General features: G+C 36.8%; 1 protein-coding gene across 3 annotated transcripts in view; it reads left to right on the top strand.

The window, feature by feature from the left end:
• MEF2C (myocyte enhancer factor 2C) overlaps window positions 1-13,756 on the top strand; it is a 109,544-nt gene that overhangs the window by 69,029 nt on the left and 26,759 nt on the right. For 2 of the 3 annotated variants that reach the window (XM_054003896.1, XM_054003895.1), the window contains exon 4: window positions 10,943-11,086. In XM_054003896.1, coding sequence (XP_053859871.1) covers window positions 10,943-11,086 — 144 coding nt within the window. Of the gene's footprint in view, window positions 1-10,942; window positions 11,087-11,148; window positions 11,287-13,756 lie in introns of all 3 variants that reach the window. The other variant, XM_054003897.1, reaches the window with a different exon arrangement.

Here is a 13,756-nt window from a genome sequence, read left to right as displayed (position 1 = left end):
TGGTAAATTACACAACTTACATACAGGAAAAAAAAAAAAGCCATCTTAAATATTAAATCCTGCATCATTTGAGTTATCTGTTTCTATAGTTAAAATCATAGGCCAATTTGTATTGTCAAATTCTGTAACTTGCTTTCTCCAACTTACTAAAGAGCCTTCCACCTCTTTCTTCTTGGTAACAGTTCTCAGCAGAACACTCGGTTGATGGTTTTTGCTTTGTGCTGTTTAAGGCGTCCATGCTGCAGAGAAAGAGGAAGTTAGTGTTTCAGGGATCTAGCCTCTATTGTAATTCACCATTTTTGGAAAATACATTGCTTTTTTCAAATATATATTTGAAAAATATATTGCTTTGAAAAATATATCCATTTGCAATGGATAAGTAGTAAAAGTACTGTAAAAATAGAAGGAAATGTTCTGTTTCCTATAGAAGGAACATTTGCTCATTGTCATACTGGTACTTTTTTTCTTTTGTAATACCATGTCATTTGATCTGCTGTAAAATAAATGTTCTGTTTCTGAGAGGAAAACCAAACCTGTTTGGAACATTGATTCATTCAAGATTTTTATGGGAGGCCTCCAAAGAAAGCCCATGTGCTGAAGGAAGTGGTTTTCTTTTCTCACTGGGTGACATTTTCACTGCTGAGTCAGTACTACAGAGTTCAGTGCTGCTGGAAGTGTTCTGTTTCAGATGAAATAAAAAAGCAAAATGTTGTGGTCATCAGAGGTGCCCTTGCCCCATGGTTGAGGGTGAAGTTGTTTGTCTCATAGTCTAGGAAAAATTGCATCCAAACTAACTTATATCATATGCTACACTGTTATTTGTCTGAGGAACCCATCATTTCTGCTCCTGAAAACTTCAGTGACTAGCAAAGCTACACTGGTTGGCAATATATTCTTCCCAGGATGGTTGTTTTTTAATAATGTATGAAGCAGTCCTTAAAGATATTATTTCAGAATCTCTTATGGATCTTTTAAAGCATAAATAATACTCAAACTATTTGAAATGAATAATTCCTATCAGCTGTCATTCTTTCTCATAATAGGTTTTTCCAACAAAAGAATCTGTAAAGCTATGTGTTCTTCTGTATTTCACGTTTCTCAAGATCTGTATTTCACTTTTTGAATATGGCATTTAGTATTAAAGGTTCCCATTTATATCATGGATAAACACCAGCTACCTTTAAAATAGTTAATTTTTTTCTGCAGTCATTTATATTAAACCCTGCATATTTCAAATATTCTATATTTCAAGAGCTAACAACAATGATGTAACAGACTTGGTAAACCACTGAACATCTAGAATATCTTGACTGGTATCTTTACAGCTGGTCAAAATCTACCTACAAATTTACACTAGTGTAAGTGAGATCTGACTTCAGCCTTGTATTTGTGTATATGTCTGACTAAATTAGACACAAATGAAAATGTTGAGGATGGTGCTCCATCTAGAAGGGCTGGAGCCCAAGCAGGATTCCAGACAGATGAACATAAAAAGAAAGCATGAAATAACAACCTGTTGATGATTACAGTGTTTATTTCTGAGGGGCATCATATTCCCTAAAGAATCTGAAATTATTCTTCTGGACTACTGCAAAGTTTATTTTTCCAATCATACACTTTCTGTGTCTAACAGCAAAACCTCGTACGAATCAAATATGCTATATCTCACCAATATCTTGTTCTCTTTCAAAAACGCTCAATAAAGCTTAGAGAAAACCTGGCCATTTAAAAACTTCGTACATTTCAATGGGTTTGAAAAATCAGGCAGGCATATAGTGGACTGATATTTTGCTGTAGTCAAGGGGAAAAAGTAAATGAGAAATGCAACTATTCTGGCTTTAGGTTATCTTTAAACCCCTCAGCTTCCAGGTCCAGCTATGGAATAGTGGTGCTCCTGCCGGTGAACTATTGGAAGTAGCCAAAATATAGAAGCTTTGTCTTCATGAAGTTAGCTGTTCTGCAGTCTGTCTCAAAATATAGTGGGAGTCAATTTTCTGTAAAAAGGTAGGGGATTCAAAATAGGATATTTGCTACTAGGCTGTGGTGCTGGCCTTCATCCTGCAGAAAGCACACATTCATAGGAGGACAGTAAGTAGAAAGAATGGTGGGAAATACAGGAAAGTAACCTCAAGATTTTTACCTTTATCTACATCTTCCATGTTTCCATAACTCAAAAGTAGTGCCTGGGCCTTTGAACCCTCAATAAGGAGGTAGAATCATTGGGATACTCAAAAGGCACAAGTAACTATTCCATCACTAAAACAAAAGTATCCTGAGGATATCTCTGATCTAAGTTAGATAATCTGCCAATTTTATGCATAACACTCTGACAGCCAGTCTCTGGACTGTTGTAGGGTGTTTTAATACAGACGAACAGAATTTGAGTTTCTTTTCAAATACAAGTTCAAAAAATATCTGCACAGAAGTTTCATTTGAATACAGTCTTTGCATGTAAAGAGTGCATTTTACAGTAATTTTTTACTGACATTTATGAGGAATTCTGTTCATTCAAAGCCAGTATTTTTTCTTTTTAAACCTCAGATAGCAAATTTTTTTAAACCTCCATAGCAAATGGAAGCTGGTAATGCAAGTGTGAACACTTCTAAAAAATCCATCTAGATTTGAATAAAAAGGTGATGAGATATGATTTAGTAGAGGATATGTATGCATATATATATATATATATATATATATATATATATATATATATATATATATATATATATATATATATATATATATATATATATATATATAAATGTATAGATAAAGATATACATACACATGTTTATGTGTCTGTATCTGTAAGGCAGAAACACTGCACTCCTGTAGCAGTGACCACACGAGAACTGAGATTTGCAACAGTAGCATGAGTGAAGAAAAGACAAAAAAAAACAAGCAGCCAGGAGCAGTGTCCCCAGTCAGCACTGCAGCCCTGGGAACAGCTATCTATGGCCATGGGGGAGCAGGTGCTGGCACTGACAGGTGCAGATGGCAAGGATGTGTGACATTTCTGGGGACCCGCTCCCTGCTGGCTGCAGCCACATCATGCCAGCCAGCACCATCGGTCACTTGATGCTCCTCTCCCCCCATACATTCCTGGGTGGCTGGGATCAGTAGGTGCTGCTGCCATCTCCTCTTTCAGAGCCCGGGAAATGTGATCCCCTGCATTGAGGGTTGGCATAGGAATCTTATGCCAGCTGCCCAGGGGAATATGTGGGTGTTCAGACCTTTTGCAACACAGTGGTGGATGGGAATAAGCCCAAAGGATGAGAATCCTTAGAATCTCAGGAACTATTCAGATCTAAATTCTTCTTTTAAAAACAGTTTATAAGTGATGGACAGAAGTGTTTTGCATGTCCCAAGAAATAATAAACTTACACTTACTGTGTAAGTTTACACAGTATCACATAATGAGCTGAGATGGAAGGGATCCACAAGGGTCATCAAGTCCAGCTGCTGGCCCTGCACTGCACAGGACCAAGAGTCACACCATGTGCCCAAGAATATTGTTCAAACACTTCTTGAACTCTGACGGGCTTGGTGCTGTGAATACTTGCATGAGGATTCTCTTCCCATGCCCAGACACTCTCTGGATGAAGACTGTTTTCCTAATATCCAAACTAAGCCTCCCATGACACCACTTCAGGCTGGTTACTTGAGTCCTGCCACTGGGCACCACAGAAAAGAGATCAGTGACTGTCCCTCCTCTTCCCCTCATGAGGAAGTTGTAGACTGCAATGAGATCTCGCCTCAGTCTCCTCTTCACCAGCTGAACAGACCAAGTTCTTCCACATGCATTAGCAGAAATTTTAATATAAAGCTTTAATGCTGGAGTCCTCATGTGATTTGTTTTGTTTCTTTCAGAGAAAATCACAAAAATATATGTGGTTTAGTTTAGCTGCTGTGAGATCTCTGAATCTGATGTATGCTCTTTATACTTAAAGAGGCAAAGTTGCCCAGTGTAATTCAATCAATACTGAACAGAAAAGCACTGGAAAGTTGGCAAGATTGAGCATTAAAGAAAGAGATTTTGCATTCTCTCTGTTAGAGAGCACACAAACCTCTGGAATCTTCCCATCTCCAACCTCATCATCTCTCCAGAAGGGAAATGTAGGCACAGCAGCGCAGCGAGGTATGCTCTCTGATACAAATGAGAGGCATGCAAAGCAGCAGAAGGAGATGGGGTGGTGCTGACCAGTCTGCTCCAGGCTGCAAGATCAGCACCAACCGACAAGTCCTGGGGGCTCTTAGGCTGCACCAGGTGCATTGCCTTCCAAAGCTCCCCCATACCCAAGTTAGCTAACAGGGCTATAGGTAACAACGAAGCAAAAATTCCACTATCCTAGTGCCCTTTAAAAAAAACAGATTTTGTTTGTACTGCAAAATATTGTAGAGACATCTTAGCACACAAGTGTGTGAGTTAAAAAGGATAGACTGAACTCTGTAATCAGGTAGAGATCTCATGCCCTGTTGAGCTTGCAGTACACATGTACTGTGTATTGTGAAATCCACTGTTCGATCATTTGTAAGCAGAGAGAAGCAGGTGTTACTGGCAAAGGGTGTTGGTGCTGTTTGGTTTCTCAAAAAGTATAATTAAGAGAAGGTACTTGAAGGTGGTGAGAATAATCACTTGACGTGTATAAATTAAAGGCAAATCCAAGCAGAGGGTTTGGTGTAATATTGTCAAAAGCACATTTATGTGTATTTTTTTGAACGAGACAAATGTACAGTACCAGACAATGGAATTTTTTTTCTTCAGTAAAGTAGTATGGAAAAGATTAGCATGGGGTTATAAAAGTTCAGCTTTACATAAGCTCTGTAACTTGTTTCAAAAGGAGTACAAACCACAAAAGAATTTTATTTTTGAAAAAAAGATAAGAAGTATTCCATTTTTCTGTATTACTGCTATACATTTTTTGTGCATGGAGTTTGTTAGATAATTTAAGTGTAATAATATTTTATGCAATTCTCCTAAATATACAGTTAAAGTATATTAGTACCAGCATACTGGTTTGTGTCCATTATTAAATGTAAAAATTTAAGAACTTTGTGTTAATGAAACATAAAATTTGAGACATTAATTACATGTAAGTTAGGAAATTCAGATGGGTGGTTCCCATAGCAACAGAGGAGGAGAGGAGAGGAGAGGAGAGGAGAGGAGAGGAGAGGAGAGGAGAGGAGAGGAGAGGAGAGGAGAGGAGAGGAGAGGAGAGGAGAGGAGAGGAGAGGAGAGGAGAGGAGAGGAGAGAGAGAGGAGAGGAGAGGAGAGGAGAGGAGAGGAGAGGAGAGGAGAGGAGAGGAGAGGAGAGGAGAGGAGAGGAGAGGAGAGGAGAGGAGAGGAGAGGAGAGGAGAGGAGAGGAGAGGAGAGGAGAGGAGAGGAGAGGAGAGGAGAGGAGAGGAGAGGAGAGGAGAGGAGAGGAGAGGAGAGGAGAGGAGAGGAGAGGAGAGGAGAGGAGAGGAGAGGAGAGGAGGTGTTCTTCATATAACACTTTCTAACTTTGATTTTTCTATTGCACAGAGAGCAAACTGATGCTTAAATGAATCAGGCTCATGTTTAAATATTTTCTGCTCTTTTGGGGGATCTCCATAAATTTGGCTGGTTCTTTGGAATCATAGAATGACTATAAATGCTAAAGCAGTTGAACACTGTAGCCTATAATTCCTTTGAAATTGGCTATTGTCTGCCTTACCATGTAAATATGTAGCTCCAGTAAAAAGAAAAAAGACAAAAACATTTCTAATTGGTGGCTAAAAGATTTATTCCATCCAGATACAGGAAAGAAAGTGCTAGTGAAAATGGAGGGCACTTGAAGGTTTTTTTCTGACAGCAAAATACAATTTACTAAATTGCAACCTCTGTTGATTGGCACTAGTGGGTCTGTCAGTTAAAGATCATTGTGGTAGTTTATAGACAACATAAAAGATTTAGGAATTTTTAGAAGTAGACATTTAATTCTGAATTTTTCCATTCTGTAAAATTTGATTACAGAAGAAGACCCAGTGAGATCACAGTTTTCATCACAGAAATTAAGATAGTGGTTAACCTAAGCTTGTTAGGTCTTTGTTGCAGAGGATATCAAAAAGGAATATATTGGGCTGGTCTGAATCTTTTGGGAACCTCATCAGCTGACCTAGTCTTTAATCTGGCACCTATACTATGAGCATTTCCAAGCCCTAGAGTGCTATGAGAAGCTGTTCTGTGTCATTGCAACAGGCCAGCACTGGGTAATAAGTTATATAGATTCTATGTATTTATAGAAGGTTGATTATTATTTATTAAGAAACTTATTGGTCTTTTTGGATAGTTATTATTTAGTTGGACCCTAATTGGTCCTCTAATTTAAATACTATTACTATTGGTTAATTAAGAAAGTATTCTTTCGCGAACAAATTTCTATAATATATTTTACATGTTTACAATACTTGGTGTAGTAAGTTAAGAATTGTTTCTCATTCTTTTCTCTGATCTTCTCACAGACTTTTCCCAGAACAATGCCTAGGAAAATTGTGTTTCTCTCTGTGTCAGAGAGTTGCTGCTACAGTTCCATAGCAGATAAACCAATTAAAAAGAAAGATGAACAAACTAAATGACAAGATGGAAAAAAATAAAATAATTTCTAACCTTCTCCACTCATTCTGTTAAAGAAATGCTAAAAAAGACCCAAAAAAAAAAAAAAAAAAACAGAGGATAAAACTGTAGAAATAGAGACTAAATTAGGAAAATGAAAGGCTTTTCCTCCTCAAAAGTCTTCAAAATTATAATGATTTTCATTGCCTTGATAAAGTCAGATGTGGGTGTTACTGCCACATTTTCTTTGGAGCTTCCATTATGATGATAAGTTTTGCATGAAATGAAAGCAAATAGTTGTTTATACTTCATTTTGCAGCAGTCAGCATGTCACAAAGTTAGCACTTCTCTGAGATTTACTCTGAGAGTAGGATTTAGGCTAATTGCTGGCACAGCAGATTTCAGCCAAAGGTTGTTTTCATTTCAGCATTTTGTTTTTCATATGCCTTGGCTGGTTTCAGGTTATTGGAGTCCAATATAATTACTTATTTAATTGCTTGGAAGAAGTGGAGCTTCTGTAGTTGAAAAATAGCTTATTTTCTTTAAAAATAACTGAAATCCGGCTTAGGGTTCTCTAGAGTTCAATGCACTATACAATTGCGTTATTTTATGCTTTTAAAAACTCCCAGAATAGTAATGAAATCTTTAGAAGCTAGCTAATCTCCAGGAGCATGTTATAGATCTGTTCCAGGGTTTGTAAGAGTATGACAAATCAACATCATAAGAAAAATCATTTCTAAATGACTGTAAGACTGATTCAACGGCTCCAGAACCAACTTTTTTCAAGAGGTGACACTAAATGGAGGAGAGGAGGAACTCTTGACACAAAGTCCAGAGAGCTTGTGAAAAAAGGTTAATCAGTTTGACACTGGTCAACACCACTTTTACTTGTGCTGTATAAACTTGTGTTGTGTTGAAGCACACAAATAATGGAAAAAATTAAGGAAAAGAAAAAAGAGGTTTAATAGGTTTAATGTGGTAGTTAATGACATGGAGAAGAGTAAAATAACAAACAAGGTAATAAGATAGGGAAAATTGTAGCCTGCATGTTGAGGAGCCAGAGATAATCCTAATATGTTCAAGGTCATTATTTCTATCCTTGATACAACTCATAACCTTAGTGCAGAGTTTAAGCATGCCACTTCCAGCCTGCTCTCCTTTGATGTTAGCATGTGTATTCCTGTCCCTGTGTAATCTATCAGTCTGTTCTTTTCCCTTACAACTTCATTTTTTTACTCATTGCCAAGTAAATCTAGTACAAAGGGAGGGGTCTCCAAGACAGTGAAATTCCAACAAGTTTCAGGAAAAATTGTATGTTCTTATGCAAGAAAAGAGAACCAGAAATTACTCCCAGAAAGACTCCCAGCTGAAGGCAGCATTTCAGCCTGAGTTGTGATAAACAGAAGCAGCAAAGGGTCAGCAGAAGGATGGGTACTGAGAAGAGAAATCGCCAGAGACCCTGCCACAGGAGATCTTCTCTGCATATTGCACTTTACCTCCAAATAAAATTCACAGAGAACTAGGCATTAGTTCCAGCACTCACAAAGCTAGGAGCTGTGCCTCTTAGTGAAAGTAATATATGGAAATTCCTGTTGCTTAGCCTTAACCCATCTCATTGAAATACATTCTTGTTTTTGTTTGGGATTTGTGTAGTGTTTTCTAGGTTTTCTTAAGGGTTTGTGTCTGTGTTTGTTTGATTTGATCTGAATTTTTTTGAGGTGTGATGGGCAGGGAGCCAGTGGTCTGCATTACTGAGCTTGAGTTGCACCATCAGCCAAGGTACCAGCCAAAAACACGAGACTGATGGGTTTTTTTGCAAGGGAAGGGTTTGCCTCTTCTCTTTAGGGTTAAAGTTAATTTTGGGTAGAATATTTGCACAATTTATTACATTTCATCCTTGGCTTTTCTGGTGAAAATAGAGATTGCTTTTCCTCTGCCTGGTGTGGCAAGCACCCTGCTTTCTAAAGGTATGAAAATAGTGTAAAAATAAATATCTAGTAAAAATACTTCTATGATGGGAGGGAATCCAGTCTATTTGGAGACGGTTGCAAGACATATGTTGGTTCACATTGCCTTTCCTCTTCTGAGCATCTGAAAGGTGCAGTGCATCCCCGAACTTCTACAAGCCACAGTAGCAACTGTTTCACCTGAGTCCTAAGTAATCATTTGCAGAACTTTAGGGCATTGTGAGTATTCTGAGGGCAAGATGCATCTGCTTCTCACAGACACAGTCTTGTGAATGCAGCAGACAAGGATTTGTGAATGATGGGAGGAGAAAAGATTCAAAGAGGTTACAAAGCATTCCTCTGGTTCTTCTCTTTTCATATTTCTTTTTGTCTATCATCTCAAAGCCTGAATTTGAGGAAGCCATTTAGTCCAATTCACATCCACATCGGTCCTCAGGGACTCCATAGGAATCAGAAGGACTCCATCAGTGTATCATATGAGCTCTGGAAATGGTTCAGAGTGTGCTGATCTTGGCTTCATGTCTGGACAGCTTGATCTAAGCTTGAAACAGAATATTTTATGTATTCAGAGGATTTTTGTTTTGTGCTTATGTGAAGAGAAGAATGTTAGTTGAGATTGCAATGAGACATTTTGCTTATACTATATCTTATTGTGTCTATTAAAGCTATTAAACAGCAGCTGATTGCAAAACCCTCTTGCTAATTGGGTTGTTTCAAGCTGCTAGCAGTAGATCTCATGTATGATTATGTCTGTTCTGCTAACTGAACATTTAATATTTAAAAGATGAAAGATGGAAGGGAGTGGAAAAAGGTGTACAGAATCATTCAGGTTGTTTTAGCATCTCAAGTTTTTCTTCTAATGGATTATAATTTTGTTGGTGTTAAGGAAATAGCTCATGGATTTGACTTGAAGTCTTTATAGATATGAAGTTTGAAAAGAAAGCTCTACATTGAGCCAGCCTTTCACAAATGCCAAAATCTATTTGAGAGGTCTGCAATGTGAGATTGGAAGGCTCTCGTAGAGCAGATCACCATCACTTTGCTTAGTCAATGAAAATAAAAGGTTCAGGGTTTTTTTCCATAGTATGAGAACAAGGCATGATATTATAATATTTAAGGGTAGTGAAAGTAGTAAGCTGAAAATTATGATTAAAAAAATAATTATGAAATGTACTATTCCTGAAGGAACAAAAAGCTGATACACATCCATTCTGAGAAGGCAGAAAGATACCAGAGTATCTCACACTGACAGAAAGCACACATTAGCTGCTTACTAACAGACAAAATATGTGATATTTTCATTGTAATTGAGATTGCTTAGCCAGGTTTCAACACATAATGGACTGCAAGCTAACTTTAAAAGTTTGTTGACAGCCAAGTAGACTTTGAAGAGTTTTTGACTGACTCGTTCTTGAAGCTAAATATGAGAAATTGTGAATATATTTGCTTTGTGTAATACTGCTTGTACTTGAGGAGTCCACACTTTCTTCTCATATTCTTTTACCTTAATATAGCCTATGGATGTTCTTTGGTGCTCTGTAAAGGTAGATCAGTTAAAATCTTTTTGAAGCCAGACAACTGTTCTGAATTGCAAGCTCGTGATTCAATTCTGATTTTAAGATTTTTCAATTCTCCTGTCTTAGTGATGATAATCATGGTTGTGTGTATTTGACTAGCTGAACCTGAAATTTGTTCATTTTGACTTTTCACTAAGCATCTGTTTTAGCAGTACTTTATCCTGTGCATTAAGCTTCAGCCCCGTGCATTTGTAGCACTCTAAGTGTAGTCAATAAAAAGTAAACATCATGTCTAGAAGCTCTTTATTATTTCATAGCCATATCATCAACTCTGTCCTTCCTCTTGTCCTATCACAAGCATAGACTTAGGAACGACATTCCTAAAGTCCTTGAATTCAATTTGGGTAATTATTTTTCATCTGTGAAGAAATGGACTCCTAAATTTGCTGCAGGTTCAATTCTTTTTCCATTTGCTCCTTCTGCATCTTCCTTAAAAGAAGAACATCAGTGTATTCCACTGTAAACAGTATAGATAAATATTTTAATTTTGGTTTATGTTAATATAAATTGCATTATGTGTTTACCTTAAACCCTTAATGCTGTGGGATATGGGAATCATGAGGCAGGGGACATGCTAGCATAGGCACTAACCTTTTGTTAGTTGCCAGATTCATTCTTTATTGATTGATACCAGCTTCAGAAGAAAGAGGTCTTGTATGGTCCTCACTCATAATTGGAAACCACACATCAGTGTGGTGGATCATTAGTCACTTTCTTTCCTTAAAGCATAATTTAATACTTTTCTGTGATGAGCAGTTTGTGTTTCTTTAACACTGTCTCTTGCAGCCCATGTCAAGGATTGAACTTCCCAAATTATGTATTTCAGACATTGAGAAAGAAAGGACTTAATGGCTGTGACAGTCCAGACCCTGATGCAGACGATTCAGTAGGTCACAGCCCTGAGTCTGAGGACAAGTACAGAAAACTTAATGAAGATATTGATCTAATGATCAGCAGGCAAAGATTATGTGTAAGTACTCTGAGCTCCTTTTCATATTTTTTTACTTTCTGATATTTCTCTGAATCTGGCAGGCATTGCACAAGAAAGAAAACAAAGCTTGTGAAAGCCCTGATCCTGACTCCTCTTATGCTCTCACCCCACGCACTGAAGAAAAATACAAAAAAATTAATGAAGAATTTGATAATATGATCAAGAGCCATAAAATACCTGTAAGTACCAAAGGTTAGATGGCTGTCTGCTGATAACTGCTGCAGTAACAAACCATAACCCTTTCAGTTCTGGCTTCTTAAGGAAATAAATTCAGCAAGAAAGAGGCTTTAATAGCCAAATATATAACTAAACACTGTGGTGAGAAAATTTCACACAGCATATTTTTCTTTCAAGTCTCTAACTCACAGACAAAGCCTATTATGCATGAAACCTACAGAAGGAAGTGAAATATATATATATATGAACTATATTAACTTGATTTACAGAAGTGTTTTACCACACCACTTGCTCAAATTATACTTAAAAAATAACAGTGGAAATCTTTCTTTGTGGATAGGCTAACATATCGACAGAATACTTTCTGTGGCGATATAGAAAAAGCGATGTAGAACTGAAATTGCTTTATATATAGTAATTAGTGTGTTTAGTGTGTGTAACTTCAATTCTCCATTGTCTCTGCTAAATTCAGTTGCAGCACTGAAGGGTTACAGCTACTTGCTCACTGCAGAGAAACAGACTGCATGAGAACCTAATGGCAGGTCTCAGACATGTTTGTGTGTTGGGGTGATTTTACAGCTTTATCATAGAATTTACTTTGACGTCATCAGCATTACTTTAATGCTTTAACATGAGCTAAATTTTGTTTTAACAAAGTCAAAATTTCTAACAATCAGTCATATGCCTTGCCAGATAGCTAAGAGAAATAACTCTGCATGTCCTATTTGTTTTGCACGAGACATACAAAGGATGAATTATTTGTCATTACGTTTAACAGTACATTTGTAAACACAACAAAAAGAATATGGAGGTTTGAAGGTTACATTTGATTGGTTTTCCGTGTGTCTGTGGAATACAAGTAGGAAACCAAATATTTGCTCAGATCCAAAGAAGCATTTGAATTTGCATAGGTAACTTCTTATTTCTAAAAGACAAGAATAAGAGATGATTTGTAGGTGTTCATTTATCATTCCCATTCAAAGGTTGCATGGTTGTCTACCAAAAATGTTGTCTGGATACCCAGAATGTACAGTGTCTTCTGTACTGTTAGTCAATTGCACTTACAAAATCTGACATCTATGAGGATACTTCTTAAGGAGACTCAGATTCTGTCACAAGCACTCTGTTCTTTCCACTAAGTCTCAGCAGAAGGATTTTTCACTCAAGATAATTAAAATTTGAAAAAGTTCTTACATCAGGCCAAAAATATTTTGGAAAAATATAAGGACACTAAATAATACTTTCCCCGAGACTAGAAAAGCACCAAATTTGATAAAGCAATATTTAAAATGACTGGTTAAGGGTGCCCAACATATATGTAGAATATCAGGGAGGAGTAGAGATACATCCAAATTTTTTTACCTCCCTTTTTATTTGCTTCTTTTGGAAAGCTGTTTTTCTCAGAACAAAAAAACTCTAAAGCTGTCACTATTAATTTGGTTTCTCAGGATGCAACTCAGCTTGACAAATACTGACTGCAGTATTTAGGGAGACTGTTATAAGCCAGACTGCTTAACCCTTTTTCACATCAAAATCTCACCAATTGTCATTCTTTCATGCTGTTTCACTTTCAAGGATGGCTTTTGGCTTTTTCAAATCAAACTGACAGAATTTTCAAGCTACTTTTCTGCCTTAAAAATATATTTGGAGTGATCATTCAGAACATCTGTTAATCTCATGCTACCTGTTTCTTTTCTTTCCTAACAAAACAGGTCATGTTATAATCATCCAAAATCTTAAGACATTAAAAAAAAAAATCCTTGGGAAAAAAGCTTCAATCCTGTAGTAGTGAGTTCTATCCCTTTCTTTACCTCCATAAGCATTTGGGAAAATTGTCTTTTCTGTAAACTGAGGAAATATATAAGATTTGAAAACCAGACAGTTAATCTGAGCATGGTATATGAGTTTTGTTTTTCCAAAATTAATGGAATTTCCTTCCAATTGCTTTCATTAAATATAACTTTTTGACATCAAATATAGTCCTACTTCAGGAATTAATTGGTGACTTCAGGTATAACTTCTTACCTTTCAGGAGGTTATGAAGCGCAGTGTATTAATCTTTTTGTGCAATTACTTCAGAGATGCTTCAGAGATACAGAACAGCAAAATGTTAGCATTTTTTCATATAAGACAGAATAGCCATTCTCTGAATACACCACAAGCTGAGCTCAGGGCCTCTGTCCTCCATCAAGCTACTTACCACAATAGGAAGAAACAGTACATATTCTCTGCTAATGCAACAGGAACTTCTCTTGGCATAAGCCAAGATGTAATGGGCAAGACAGAGATCACAACTTATACATAATGGAAATTTGTAACTATCTGGTTTTATATATAAATAATATGTATTGTATACACTAATATCCTTAACTGGACAAATCAGAATAACTAAGGGAAGATATATGCATTTACTTGTGATCATCAAAGGTAGCCAAGGAAATTGGGGAGAAGAAAGCAAAATTAATAATAAAG

This window comes from Vidua macroura, chromosome Z, assembly GCF_024509145.1.
Source record: "Vidua macroura isolate BioBank_ID:100142 chromosome Z, ASM2450914v1, whole genome shotgun sequence".
Taxonomy (NCBI): domain Eukaryota; kingdom Metazoa; phylum Chordata; class Aves; order Passeriformes; family Viduidae; genus Vidua; species Vidua macroura.
The sequence above is the reverse complement of the archived record's forward strand: the minus strand, read 5'-3'. Positions and strand labels throughout refer to the sequence as shown.